The 12,254-nt window shown below is 50.7% G+C and overlaps 3 protein-coding genes across 12 annotated transcripts; 2 read left to right on the plus strand and 1 right to left on the minus strand.

Moving 5' to 3' along the window:
- The first annotated feature begins 1,573 nt into the window (after nucleotides 1–1,573).
- On the plus strand, nucleotides 1,574–5,409 carry SERF2 (small EDRK-rich factor 2). Of its 5 annotated transcripts, XR_001001664.1 has the most exons (4): nucleotides 1,647–1,764; nucleotides 2,356–2,464; nucleotides 3,088–3,314; nucleotides 3,747–4,264. XR_001001664.1 is itself a non-coding variant. In XM_011941159.1 (3 exons), exons 1-3 carry the CDS (start codon nucleotides 1,758–1,760, stop codon nucleotides 3,149–3,151), a joined length of 180 nt encoding a protein of 59 aa, XP_011796549.1. In that variant the 5' UTR covers nucleotides 1,574–1,757; the 3' UTR covers nucleotides 3,152–3,429. The 5 variants fall into 5 exon arrangements, 4 of the variants coding, with proteins under 4 accessions (XP_011796549.1, XP_011796547.1, XP_011796551.1 ...); XM_011941159.1 differs by lacking the exon at nucleotides 3,747–4,264 and having other exon boundaries at nucleotides 1,574–1,764; nucleotides 3,088–3,429; XM_011941157.1 differs by having other exon boundaries at nucleotides 2,954–5,409.
- SERINC4 (serine incorporator 4) lies at nucleotides 3,552–9,587 on the minus strand. Of its 4 annotated transcripts, XM_011941153.1 has the most exons (12): nucleotides 9,227–9,439; nucleotides 8,654–8,830; nucleotides 8,308–8,486; nucleotides 7,764–7,843; nucleotides 7,261–7,354; nucleotides 6,492–6,703; nucleotides 6,192–6,287; nucleotides 5,960–6,086; nucleotides 5,504–5,576; nucleotides 5,041–5,089; nucleotides 4,745–4,898; nucleotides 3,552–4,578 (listed from the first exon to the last, which is right to left on the minus strand). In XM_011941153.1, the coding sequence occupies exons 1-12, from the start codon at nucleotides 9,326–9,328 to the stop codon at nucleotides 4,365–4,367; spliced, it is 1,557 nt and encodes a 518-aa protein (XP_011796543.1). In that variant the 5' UTR covers nucleotides 9,329–9,439; the 3' UTR covers nucleotides 3,552–4,364. The 4 variants fall into 4 exon arrangements, with proteins under 4 accessions (XP_011796543.1, XP_011796546.1, XP_011796545.1 ...); XM_011941155.1 differs by lacking the exon at nucleotides 6,492–6,703 and having other exon boundaries at nucleotides 3,645–4,578; nucleotides 8,654–8,871; nucleotides 9,227–9,587; XM_011941156.1 differs by lacking the exons at nucleotides 8,654–8,830; nucleotides 9,227–9,439 and having other exon boundaries at nucleotides 6,488–6,703; nucleotides 8,308–8,482.
- On the plus strand, nucleotides 8,845–11,980 carry HYPK (huntingtin interacting protein K). 3 transcript variants are annotated; one of them, XM_011941151.1, is made up of 5 exons: nucleotides 9,144–9,490; nucleotides 9,837–10,128; nucleotides 10,476–10,531; nucleotides 11,206–11,257; nucleotides 11,399–11,569. In XM_011941151.1, the coding sequence occupies exons 2-5, from the start codon at nucleotides 9,943–9,945 to the stop codon at nucleotides 11,492–11,494; spliced, it is 390 nt and encodes a 129-aa protein (XP_011796541.1). In that variant the 5' UTR covers nucleotides 9,144–9,490; nucleotides 9,837–9,942; the 3' UTR covers nucleotides 11,495–11,569. The 3 variants fall into 3 exon arrangements, with proteins under 3 accessions (XP_011796540.1, XP_011796542.1, XP_011796541.1); XM_011941150.1 differs by having other exon boundaries at nucleotides 8,845–10,128; nucleotides 11,399–11,980; XM_011941152.1 differs by lacking the exon at nucleotides 10,476–10,531 and having other exon boundaries at nucleotides 8,845–10,128; nucleotides 11,206–11,569.
- The last annotated feature ends 274 nt before the right edge of the window (nucleotides 11,981–12,254 follow it).

Raw genomic sequence — 12,254 nt, forward strand, 5'->3', positions numbered from 1 at the left:
ATAATTTGGGTATTATTTATTTAATTTTATTACTTTTTTTTTGTAGAGAAGTGGGGGTTCTATGTGGCTCAAGCTAGTTTCAAACTCCTGGGCTCAAGCAATCTTCCTGCCTTTGCCTCCCAAAGTGCTAGGATTACTAGTGTGAACCACCATGCCCCACCTATTTTGGTATACTTTAATTATGTATTTCATTTTATACTTACTTTCTGTCGGCAAGTGATATTGATTTTAGACGTACTATAGGAATATGAAGTTTGATTTATATCTTTTATTTAAGACTGATACAAAAATATTTAGTAATTGTCATTCAGATACTTTGGTATGGAAGAAATTGTGAGGATGGTTCTGACTGAGATTTATTACTTTCCATCAGCTCTATGTTGAGGTGAAGCCAGTTTGAAGTTTGAACCTCAACTTGGTTGTGCTGTGGGCACTAGCTGAAGAGAGTCACAAGTTAATATTTACAACCAATCATTTCCTGTGCTATTTCATAAACATTTCTCCTTTATCCAGCTAATTCCTCAGGTCTGGTGGAGGGCCTTGTAGACAGATTAATGGAACTGGCAATGAGAATGAGTTTAATTTTTGCTTCCGGCCTTATTCCAGGGTCATTTTTTTTTTTTTTTTTTTGAGACGGGATCGCGAACTGTCGCCCAGGCTGGAGTGCAATGGTGCGATCTCGGCTCACTGCAACCTCCGCCTCCCGGGTTCTAGCGATTCTCCTGCCTCAGCCTCCTAAGTAGCTGGGATTACAGGTGCTGCCACCATGCCAGGCTAATTTTTTTGTATATTTAGTAGAGAGGGGGTTTCACCATGTTGGCCAGGCTGCTGGTCTCGAACTCCTGACATCCTGATCTGCCCGCCTTGGCCTCCCAAAGTGCTGGGATTACAGGCGTGAGCCACCGCGCCCGGCCTTCCAGGGTCTTAATACAAAACCGGGTGTGGCTGGTGGCGATGGTCAGTGAGGAAAGGTCCAGAGGGGAAAAGCGGACATACTATGTGCATTATCTAATCTCAGCCACTGATCCAACTCCATAGTCTGTGACTTTTAGAGTCCTCCAATACTTCCAAGCTGCATCTTCACATTTAAACTTTCTGGGGGAAAACGAGCAGGGACGAGTTTTAGGAAATACCAGATATGGCTGCGATTTTCTACAGTGAAGGGGCGTGGAAGGGGAAAATGGCAATAGAAGCGGGTTTCTGAAGTTGTGTTTGTACTTGATTTTAAGCGAGCTGTCAACAATCCGTCTCCAAATAAGTGGCTGAGAGATGATCCTAAGAACAAGTTCAGTCGTAGAGTACTCGTAACACAGAACTGGTTGAAACCCCGCCCTCCGTCTCCGGGCTTTCTTTCAGGACGACTCTGTCAGTACCCCAAACTGTCCCCGCATGAGGTCACTCTGCACGGTCACGTGCTCGAGCCCACGGGAGCGCCACATCGCCAGCCGCACCCCTCCACCCCCACCCTGCCCACGTGACCCGGCCTAGTTTCTCCAGGCCCATCCCTACGCCTCACTAGTGAGGCCCCGCCCCACGCTGAGCGCTCCGCCCGCGACCCTCCGCCACTTACCCTCCCCGGCTCAAGCACGACCCGTGGACCCACGTGCTTTTCCTTGTCCAATGGGAGCCGGCTCCCGGGGGCGAAGGGGCGGGGAGGAAAGGAACGACTGCGTTACGTTGCGAGAAGGGGCGGGACCTGCAACGTCGGACAGAACGAGGGGACGTAACGGAGGCAGGTCGGAGCCGCTGCCGTCGCCATGACCCGTGAGCACCGAGCCCTCTTCTCCTTGCCCTTTTCTTTCCGTTCACCCCAAACACTACCGCCGAGTCGCCTGCTTTGACCTTCGGTAGCTTCCCTATTGAGGCCTTTCTCTGGGCGCGCTCTGTAGCCACCTTCACACTCGGTGCCCGGAAATCGAGCCCTTTGCCTACGGCCACTTCACGGGACCACCCCTCCGCGTTAGGCATAGGCCCTCCCGGATCTTCCGCGGTGTGAGGAGAAGGCTAGTGCCCCGGTGATAGGCCCAGAGCCCCCTACTCCACAAGTCAACCCATCCCCCACAGAGACCCAAACCGTCCACACACACCCCGCCAGCTGTTTGGGGCCCACGCTGCCCCAAAACATGCCTCCAGCTCGCCCTTTGGACCCCTTTTCTCCGCTCCTCATTTTGACCTGGCCCGTGGCAGATTCGCCACTCCCCCCTACCCAAGCAGCCTGGGCCTCGAAGTGGGCCGTTATCGGGCCCGGGGATTGAAGTGGTGTTGGATCCTGCTGCTGGCTGTGCTGGGGCAGAAGGGTCGCCGGTGTGTGGGCAGAGCGGCCCCCGTAGCTCACCTTTAATCTTCTTTCCTTAGGCGGTAACCAGCGTGAGCTCGCCCGCCAGAAGAATATGAAAAAGCAGAGCGACTCGGTTAAGGGAAAGCGCCGAGATGACGGGCTTTCTGCTGCCGCCCGCAAGCAGAGGTAGCCCCAGGGAGGGGAGGGAAAGGGACGGTGGAGACCTGGGTTAGACCAAGGGTTACAGCAGCAGAGACCTACCTCAGGGCTTGAATCTGGACTAGTCGTGAGGAGCAGAGTGCATTGCTTCCTCTAGGGTTTTATTTCCTCCCCACCCTCCAAATTGTCAGCTCACAGCCTTACAGGAAAGGACGGGGGCGGGCGCCTGCCCTCACTCTGATTTCTGAGCGTCCCTGGGTCTGACCTTAAGGGCAAGGGCAGGGAGCTTCACATTTCAAATACAGTTGTGGTTATGGCAGCCCAGTACTTTTGGCCCTCCTTGCTGTTCGGTTTTCCTCCCTTCTCCCAACCTATCACTGGTGTTGCTGGGTGTGGTACTCAACACAGAATAGAGAGCCTTGGGCCTGTGTCGCCAGACTTCTGACCCCTTGGGCAACAGCCAGATGGAGACTGGTTGCCTTTTGAGCCTCAGCTCTCTTCCTCTTGTTCTCCTAGGGTGGGAGTACAGCAGCCAAACGCTGAACTTAGTCCCATCCACTTCCATCTTATCCTTTGTGCCCTTCATCCCCCTGCATCTTGTCCTTTTTGCCCTCTGGTACCTCCCAGTGCCCCATCATCTCTACCCCCAGGGACTCGGAGATCATGCAGCAGAAGCAGAAAAAGGCAAACGAGAAGAAGGAGGAACCCAAGTAGCTTTGTGGCTTCGTGTCCAACCCTCTTGCCCTTCGCCTGTGTGCCTGGAGCCAGTCCCACCACGCTCGCGTTTCCTCCTGTAGTGCTCACAGGTCCCAGCACCGATGGCATTCCCTTTGCCCTGAGTCTGCAGCGGGTCCCTTTTGTGCTTCCTTCCCCTCAGGTAGCCTCTCTCCCCCTGGGCCACTCCCGGGGGTGAGGGGGTTACCCCTTCCCAGTGTTTTTTATTCCTGTGGGGCTCACCCCAAAGTATTAAAAGTAGCTTTGTAATTCCTTGAGCGCCTGGTTTGACTGGGGACTTGGGGGGATGGGGTTGGAGGAATGACTGCCCTTTCCCACCAAAAAGGGAGAGCTCTTTAGACTCAGATTGTGGATACAGGCTTAGTAAGTGAAACATCACAGAAGCCTTTTATTATGCAATGACAACCAAACAAGTACTCCGGATATGTGGTAGAGGAATCCTCCAAGAACCATAGAGACTTCTTTTCTGTGATTTTTGTTCCCCACCCTTGAACACCATCTCTAGGATGGAGTTGGCCTAAGAGTGAAGGCTGCAAGATCTGTGTTTATGCCTCTCTTCCTCATTCTTCCTCAGTTTGTTCGTCTACTTGAAAGTTGGCCAAAAAATCCTGCTGCTCACCAACTTCCCGTGGTCAGCTGCTGTCAAGTGTTCACATTCTCTTCTGTCATTCCTCATGGAATGAGGGTGGTTTTGTCTTCCCGCTTCCCTTGACCTCAAGATCAGGATTAAAACCTGGGGTAGCTCTGTGCTCCTTTCTTCCTATGCCCTGGTTTGTTCTGTGGTTCTGGGCTTCTTATATCTGTGTGCCCAGGGCTGAACTGCTTATTTTCCTTTCTCCAAGGGCAATGCCGAGTCTTCAGTCCCTGTTGGTCTTTCCCCACCCCCACTTCCAGCCCAAGAGCCAGGAAAAGGCTGGTGCCACACTGTCTGCTGGGATCAGCAGTGGTTCCTGAGCTGCTGATTTGGGTGTTAGGCTCTTGAGCTGGGATGCAGAAACAGTAGCTCCAGTGAGTCACTCTGTCCAGCGCATTAGACTGTATTTGACTACTTCTTCAAGTTCATAGTATTGACTTCAGCTCAAAGGGAGATAACTCCCCATGTGTCCTTGAGGTATTGAGCTGGGCTGGACAGTTCCCCTTGAGCCAACTCTAGGAGTACAATGTCAGGGGAACCCCAGTTTGTGAAAAGGACTTAGACTGGAGGGTATTTGTTATCTGGGGATATGATGCGGTGGCGGCGGCGCCTCAAGAGAAGGGGCTGGGGTTTCTGGGTGGGGGACCAACAGAGTGGTACCAGTAACAGCCCCAGATAGAGGAGTACGCAGGCCCAGCATGAGGCAACCTTGACCCAGAAGGTGGCCCAGCTACCCTTGATGAAGGTCTTTTCCAGTTCTGCTCCCTCATAGCTGTGTAACCAAAGGCTCTGGTTAGAGAGTATGAAGGGCCTTAGCTTTTAGACGTGTTCTACCTCCTCACCAATTATGGCAGACCCACGTGTCTGGAATGGCCTTGAATTGCTCTTTCTGTAAAATAGCTCTTCAGGAGAGTATCTAAGGCCCACCTCCATCTTACCTGAACCAGTTGGTAAGGGTAACCATGACATAGAGTGAGGCAAGGAAGAAGACGAAGTGGAAGGCAGAATAGTTGTAGGAAAGATGCTGGACTTGGACTGGAGGAGCTGGAGGGGTCTCTTGGTCAGCTGGCCTAGCAGCACCACCCCTTTGCCCTGGAGAGATGAAATGGCTGCTGGGAGCAGTGCTGCCGAAACACCTCTTCTCTCCCCCAACTACCTTTGTTAAGGCTCTTGAGGGTTCTTACGGCACTCCACAGAGATCTACCACTTCTTCGGTTTCTCACTTGGCACTCACCTTCGTCTGCCTCCACTATTTCAGGGCAGCAGAAACACAGTGAGGGCTTCTGCAAAACATATAACGCAGGTTTTGGAATGGTCTTAAAAGATGTGAGGGTGTTAATCTAGGAAACTTCCCTCGTGAAAAGATTGGTCTAGTATTAAAAAGTGGAGGCACACCTGGGTTCAAATCCTAGCTCCAGCATATAACTGGCTGTGCGGACTTTGGTAAGATGTTTAATCTTTTGTGCCTCGATTTCTCCATTTGTAAAATGGAGCAAATACCTACCTCACAGGGTTGTTGTGAGGGTTAAATTAAATGAGATTATGTAAAAGTATCTAGCACAGTTGCCTAGCACATTGTGGGTACTCAATAAAAGGTAATAGCTATAATCAGCATTCTGGGTAGAGGTTGGTAGGATGTGTGTGTGTCTTTGTGTGGGGGAGGGAGGGTGTTGGGGTATTGAGCTCTTTATCCTCACCTGAAACTCATAGCGGTAAACCTTGACAATCCACAAGGGTCCAAATACCTCAGCCAGGTAGGAGGCCTCATTGCTGAGAAATAATAGAGTTCTTAAGCTGGTCTAGTTAAATAGGTATTATCTGGGGGCATTTACTACCAATTGGTCCATATTGGTAATCCTCAAGAGGGTACCATACTCCCTGTGCCCTTTTCCACCAAAGATTTGGAATTCTATTCATGGGAGAGCCCTAAGATCTTTGGACATATTTTAAATTCTCAAATCATTCCCCCAACCCCCTTCATCTCATACAGATCATCTAACAAAGTACTATTCTTAGAATTTGTCCCTGTTTGTGGAGAGCTTTTCTCACTCTAGTCTTGCTCTAAACTCTATGGTCCCAGACATTCTCCTGACCATCCTTCCCTGTCTTGGGCACCGTCCTTTCATACCTCCACCCTTGACACTTTTACGCACCAAGCAAAAAGCACACAAGCATACATGATGCCAGCACTCAGCATTGCTAGAGAGGTATCTGGTGTTTGGGGTTCCATTTTACTCAGGCCAGGGAGGCACAGGGTGTGATTCTGTCCTTGAAGGATTACTGGGAAGGGACAACAGAAGAGATGGGTATTAAGAACAATCAGCTAGGTATTTGGCAGGGGCAAAAAAAGGTCTTAGCATGGAGAATCCAGGTCGTGTCCCTTACCTCTCTCTGGAGGACGGCTGGACAGCGCAGAGAAGGTCAGATACATGATGTAGCAGCTGATGACAGAAGCTTGTAGAAGGCCAGAGCGGGGTTGCTCTGGGGAGTGAGTATCATTGCTTTAGTCTACAGGCTGGCAATTTCCTCCATTTCTACCCCCACTTGTACTTCTGTCTCCCCATCCCTTGGTGGGGGTAGGGAAGCAGAGATTCTTTTATGAAATAATTGAGATTAGGGAGGTAATGAAACTTGCTACGCTTTTAAGGCCCCCAAAACCTGGAATGTTGTAGGGCATGTACCCACTGAGGCGGATGCAAGGAGCGATGGAGAGGAAGGAGATGAGGCCACAGAAGCAAAGGTGCAGACTGAGGAGCATCTTGTTGAGCAGGCAGCCAGCTGGGTGTGTATAGTAGCGGAATAGGAGCACAGCTCCCACACCTGCCATGCTGTAGAATCCTAGGGTGGCCAGCAGGACAGCCAGGAACCAGCTGCAGTCTTGAGCTGCACCTGTCTGCCTAAGGGTGGAAAGTCGGCAATGGCTTGGAGCTCCAACTTTTTTTTTTGAGATGGGAGTCTTACTCTGTCGCCCAGGCTGGAGTGCAATGGCGTGGTTTCGGCTCACTGCAATCTCCACCTCCTGGGTTCAAGTGATTCTCCTACTTCAGCCTCCTGAGTAGCTGGGATTCTAGGTGCCTACCACCATGTCTGGCTAATTTTTGTTTTTACTAGAGATGGGGTTTCACCATGTTGGCCAGGCTGGTCTCGAACTCCTGACCTCATGATCCACCCACCTCGGCCTCCCAAAGTGCTGGGATTACAGGCGAGAGCCACTGGGCCCAGCCAGAGCTCCAACTCTTTTACCCATTACCAACTATTCCCATGTTCCCAGAAGACTGCTGTGACTCTCCATCCTACTTGGCTCACACAGTCATCACATTCCTAAGCTTTTTTTGATACTGCTCAGTGGGAAGCTGTGGGACCAGTGTTCTGCCATGCCTTTTGTCCAGCCCTCTCCCTGTAGTAATACTAGAAACCTCCCCAGGAAGAGGCTTTAGGGTTATGTGCCCCTTACCAGTTCTTGTTCCAGGAATGGGCAAAAGCTGTAATAAGCACCAACTGCAGTAGGATGAATGCAAAGCCTCCGCAGATGCCAATGTAATGCCATGCTGCAAGATGGACACCGGTGGAAAAATGTGGTCAAATCGTTATTTTTTTTTTGAGAGGGAGTTTTGCTCTGTCACCCAGGCTAGAGTGCAGTGGCGTGATCTCAGCTCACTGCAACCTCTGCCTCCTGGGATCAAGTGATTCTCCTGCCTCCACCTCCCGAGTAGCTGGGATTACAGGTGCGTGCCACCATGCCCGGCTAATATGTTGAATTTTTAGTAGAGATGGGGTTTCACCATGTTAGCCAGGATGGTCTCAATCTCCTGACCTCATGATCCGCCCGCCTCAGCCTCCTAAAGTGCTGGGAATAGAGGTGTGAGCCACCGCACCCGGCTGTTACTCCTCTTGTTACCCACTTGTTATCTTAGAAAACTTAGCCCACTCCTGCCAAGAGTATAGGAGGGAGAGTACCTGGGAAGAGATGCTCATCAGGAATGCAGAAGGCAAGAGCACAGAGACCTAACAGGAACAGCAGCTTGAGGAGCCAGAAGCTGCTTAGGAGGGAGAAAGAAAACCAGACTCAGAAGAAAAGGCAAAGGACAGTGAAGAGTGCCTATGGGCAAAGGCAAAAGAGAAACCAAAAATATAGGAAAGAGGACAGAAGAGACAAGGAGGAACCAATCCCAAATGAGAGGGGGCTGGGACAGGCCTACTGCCCCTTATTCCAAATTCTAACTCAAAGATACTTAAATAATAGCATCTGGGCAATGTTTTACAGTTTATAAAGGATTATGTTACCAAGATAACCCCCCTGTTATCTCCATTTTAGATGCTAGGAGCACAAAGAGGATAAGTGTCTGGCTCAAGGTTATACAGCAAGTACACCAGAAGCAGGGACTTAAACCTGTTTTCTGTCTTTTTACAGTGCTATTACTTCATTCCGGAACTTCCTTTACCCAGCTTGTGTCTACTTTCCCTCATCTGTCCCCTCCCCACCCAGAAAGTACACACAAACCTATTATGCAGCTGTGCCCGTGGGCTGGTGGGGGAGTGGAGGTGGACCAGCAACACAGCCTGCAGCAGGTGGAAGGTGGCGGTTCCTGCACATACTCGGTACACAGCCCCAGAGCCACTGAGCACTGGACAGTCAGAGAGGCCAAACAGGTGGGCACACAACCCTGAGGGCATCTGGATCTGGGAGTGTGTGTTTGAGAAATGGCAGGACAAGTCATAATGCATGGAAAGGTACCTACTTGTCACGGGTATGACCACTCATTTGTCTCCTGCCCCCAACCGAAATCTATCTTAGGGTTTTTCCTTTTATCTCTTCCCACCTGACAACCCCACCCCCTCTCACTTACCCTGTGTGTCTTGCCCCACACTCTTTCCACTACTGTCCTGGACAGCAGGAGGCAGCAGATTGCTGAGGCCCCCACATGGAGGAGGATGTAGAACAGGCGGCTGCAAGTGGATGCGGTGAGAGAGGGCCACCTAGAGTGGCAGCAGCTGGCACAAGGAGCAGGCCCACAGCAGCACACCTGGGGGTAGAGCAGATGCAAGGCAGCGAGGTGGAGACTTGCTGAGGAAAGGCATACGTTAATGTATGTGTGAGGTTAACCCAGGAGGCTGAATTCCAAAATTTCCCCTTCCCCTTTCTTCCTTTTACTCAGGTTCTGTTTCAAGCTGATTCCAGCCATTTGGGATTGCCTTCCACTGACAACTTAGTAGGGCTTTCATTATAAGCAGGCTTGAGATATCTGACCTTTCTCTAGACCTAAACACCTGGGGCTGGGAACATGGCGGGAGACATTTACAGATTACCGGGGGCAAAGTACCAGAATGACATTAGAGGAGAAAAGAGGCCTGTCGTTTTTACTGGCTTCTGCATGTTTTCCTCCCCAGCTTCGGCCACTCTACCCTGCGCACCCTCTCACCTGACAGAAGGGGCTTTTCACTAGGACACTGCTGCCTCCGCTGCGCTGCTGTGCCAGGCCCAGGGAGGTGCTGGGGCTGGGGCCGGCCTTGGCACCCACCATCCTTGTCCCAGGGATTAGGCTTAGGTCCACCAGATGGAAGGCAAATGAGAGCAGCAGCTGCTTCTGTCCTCAGCCCATTGGACTGCCACTGTGTTGGGGCTGAGCACCGGGTCCCGGGCAGAATGCGGACGTCTGGAAGAGAACACTGACCTCCAGGATGTGGTAAATGCAAACGTCCTGTGAAGGAGCTTTGGCCTCAGGGCCTCAACACTGCGACCACTCAGGCTGTTCTCTCCAGATTATGGGGCAGTTTGTCTATCTGGCCCCCTGTGGATTAGCATTCTTAATTGGTTTAGGATTAGACGTCATCCATTCAGGTTGAACGGAGTTCCCTGAGGTGGGTGCGTGTCTATGTGTTGAGGGAACTATTCCTAGTTTATGAGGTGGTAACGATGTCGGTGGGGTAGGCTGGAGCGGTGACGGGTTAGGTCTGAGAGAAAGCCCTTGCACAAAACACTGTACAAACCCGAAAGGAAGTCTGAGAGACGAACCACCTTCCACGCTGAAGCTTCTAGAACTGGAGCAGAAAGAAGGTGTGGCCCAGGGCCAGCTCCGCCTCCTCCCCGGGCGGAAGCTGTGTGTCAGTTGCCGGAAGTCGCCGTGAGGTGGGGCTTATGCGGCGGCGTGGTGAAACAGATATGGCGACTGAGGGGGATGTGGAGCTGGAGTTAGAGACTGAGACCAGTGGACCAGAGCGGCCTCCCGAGAAGCCACGGAAGCATGACAGCGGTGCGGCGGACTTGGAGCGGGTCACCGACTATGCGGAGGAGAAGGAGATCCAGAGTTCCAATCTGGAGACGGTAAAGTTGGCCAAGAGCATGTCGGGGCGGGCTGAGAGCAGAGGGGGGCTCTGAGGCTGTAGCTGGAAGCCAGCGCTCCAAGACGGGGTTCTGATCCCGATGGCAGGAGGAGGCAGTAGGATAGAGCCGAGGGAAACAAGGGTCACTGGAGCCCGCCGCTTGCCTAAAGGAGCTTGATAGGGGGTTTAAGGGGACCTCAGGTGCATAGAATGGAATTAAACATGGTCTTTGCTACCTGGTAACACTTGTCATCGTGAATCCATACATGAACCCCTTGTTTTATTGGCCTTGTAGATTATTAGGAATTGTGGGTAGCGGTGCAGTAACTAGACCTGCCTTTGCCATAGGCCATGTCTGTGATTGGAGACAGAAGGTCCCGGGAGCAGAAAGCCAAACAGGAGCGGTAAGTCTTCAGGGGCAGCCAGCTTTAACAGTTCTTCCCTCCCCGCTCCCCAGACAAAAATAGAAACCATTATTAAGCCTTTATACCGCTCTTCAACTTTATCACCAATTCCTGCAGATCTAGGCGCCACAACTTTGTTAGCAGAAAGCCTCCTGGCAACTCCTGCTGCCAAGACTCCAGGGGAAAGGAGTATTAGTGGGAGTTTTTATTTTTTATTTTTATTTTTTTCTGAGACGGAGTTTCGCTCTTGTTGCCCAGGCTGGAGTGCAATGGCACGATCTCAGCTCACCGCAACCTCCGCCTCCCAGGTTCCAGCGATTCTCCTACCTCAGCGTCCCTAGTAGCTGGGATTACAGGCATGTGCCACCACGCCCGGCTAATTTTGTATTTTTAGTAGAGACGGGATTCCCGGCTAATTTTGTATTTTTAGTAGAGACGAGATTTCTCTTTGTTGGTCAGGCAGGTCTCAAACTCCCGACCTCAGGTAATCCGCCCGCCTCCGCCTCCCACAGTGATGGGATTATAGGCGTGAGCCCCTGCGCCCGGCCCTGGAGTTTTTACTTTCAATCAAGAGCTTATCAAGATTTTTTTACAGGGCACATCTGGGAATGACCCTTCCTGGGAGTTTATGGTGTTGGTTGAGAATGAGGCCTAATATATTTAAACATTTGCAGGGAGAAAGAACTGGCAAAAGTCACTATCAAGAAGGAAGATCTGGAGCTGATAGTGAGTAGTAGTGCCTAACTACTGTATGGGGAGGGGAGGCTATTCTGCTTAATTTGGGTTGTTTCCTGAAACAAGCGGAGTCAGAATATTTGGTTGCACATTAATGCCTGGGAATCTATGTAACATGGTTTTTTTCTGCAGATGACCGAGATGGAGATATCTCGAGCAGCAGCAGAACGCAGCTTGCGGGAACACATGGGCAACGTGGTAGAGGCGCTTATTGCCCTAACCAACTGACGCGTGCTTCCACAAATATACCTACTGGATTAATTTATGGCAATAAAATTTTTTTTGTCTTTTTCAGTTTAATCATCTTGGGTCAAGTGGAGTATATACTATATATATTCTATTTTGTGGGGAATTTATGTTGGAGAATAACTGAATTTGAGTGACTCATTAAAATCTAGCACACCTGTATGAAAAATTAGTGTAGAAGAATACCTCATGTGCAGATGCTAGGGGGCAGGACAGTCTCATTCATCTGACTAGCTCTCAACAGTAAATAAGGTACATCTGGAGTCTCAGCAGAGTTACTGTACTCAAATGGCATGTGTCTCCAAGACAGCTTATGAGTATCTAAAAGGCCAGCTACCTGCCTAGGAGCCACTATATGTATAGATAGATGTAAGTTATGAACCCAGTTCATAGGCCACCTTGAGTTAGAATTTTGGTACCTACAACATGCTTGATTTCGAGTGATTAAAAAAAAAAGAATTTGGCTGGACGCCGTGGCTGACGTCTCTAATCCCAGCACTTTGGGAGGCCGAGGCAGGCAGATCATGAGCTCAGGAGTTCGACCAGCCTGGCCAACACGTGAAACCCCATCTCTACTCAAGAGAAAAATTAGCCAGGCATGGTGGCGGGCACCTGTAATCCCAGCTACTCGGGAGGCTAAGGCAGGAGAATTGCTTGAAACTGGAAAGCAGAGGTTCCAGTGAGCTGAGATCACGCCACTACAGCCTGGGTGAAAGAGTGAAACTCCATCTCAAAAAAAAAA

This window comes from Colobus angolensis, unplaced genomic scaffold (assembly GCF_000951035.1).
Source record: "Colobus angolensis palliatus isolate OR3802 unplaced genomic scaffold, Cang.pa_1.0 Scaffold199, whole genome shotgun sequence".
In the NCBI taxonomy this organism is placed as follows: Eukaryota; Metazoa; Chordata; class Mammalia; order Primates; family Cercopithecidae; genus Colobus; species Colobus angolensis.

What these genes read in the sequence shown, in the direction of transcription:
- SERF2 (XM_011941157.1), top strand. An exon ending in GCTGCCGCCCGCAAGCAGAG is followed by an intron (nt 2,465 to 2,953) that starts GTAGCCCCAGGG and finishes TTGTTCTCCTAG; the next exon opens with GGTGGGAGTACAGCAGCCAA.
- SERINC4 (XM_011941153.1), bottom strand. Translation starts at nt 9,328, where the DNA reads ATGGTGGGTGCCAAGGCCGGCCCCAGCCCCAGCACCTCCCTGGGCCTG. An exon ending in CATTCCTGGAACAAGAACTG is followed by an intron (nt 6,704 to 7,260) that starts GTAAGGGGCACA and finishes TTCCACCCTTAG; the next exon opens with GCAGACAGGTGCAGCTCAAG. An exon ending in AATAGTGGAGGCAGACGAAG is followed by an intron (nt 4,899 to 5,040) that starts GTGAGTGCCAAG and finishes TCATCTCTCCAG; the next exon opens with GGCAAAGGGGTGGTGCTGCT.
- HYPK (XM_011941150.1), top strand. Translation starts at nt 9,943, where the DNA reads ATGCGGCGGCGTGGTGAAACAGATATGGCGACTGAGGGGGATGTGGAG. An exon ending in AGAGTTCCAATCTGGAGACG is followed by an intron (nt 10,129 to 10,475) that starts GTAAAGTTGGCC and finishes CCTTTGCCATAG; the next exon opens with GCCATGTCTGTGATTGGAGA. An exon ending in AGGAAGATCTGGAGCTGATA is followed by an intron (nt 11,258 to 11,398) that starts GTGAGTAGTAGT and finishes TTTTTTCTGCAG; the next exon opens with ATGACCGAGATGGAGATATC.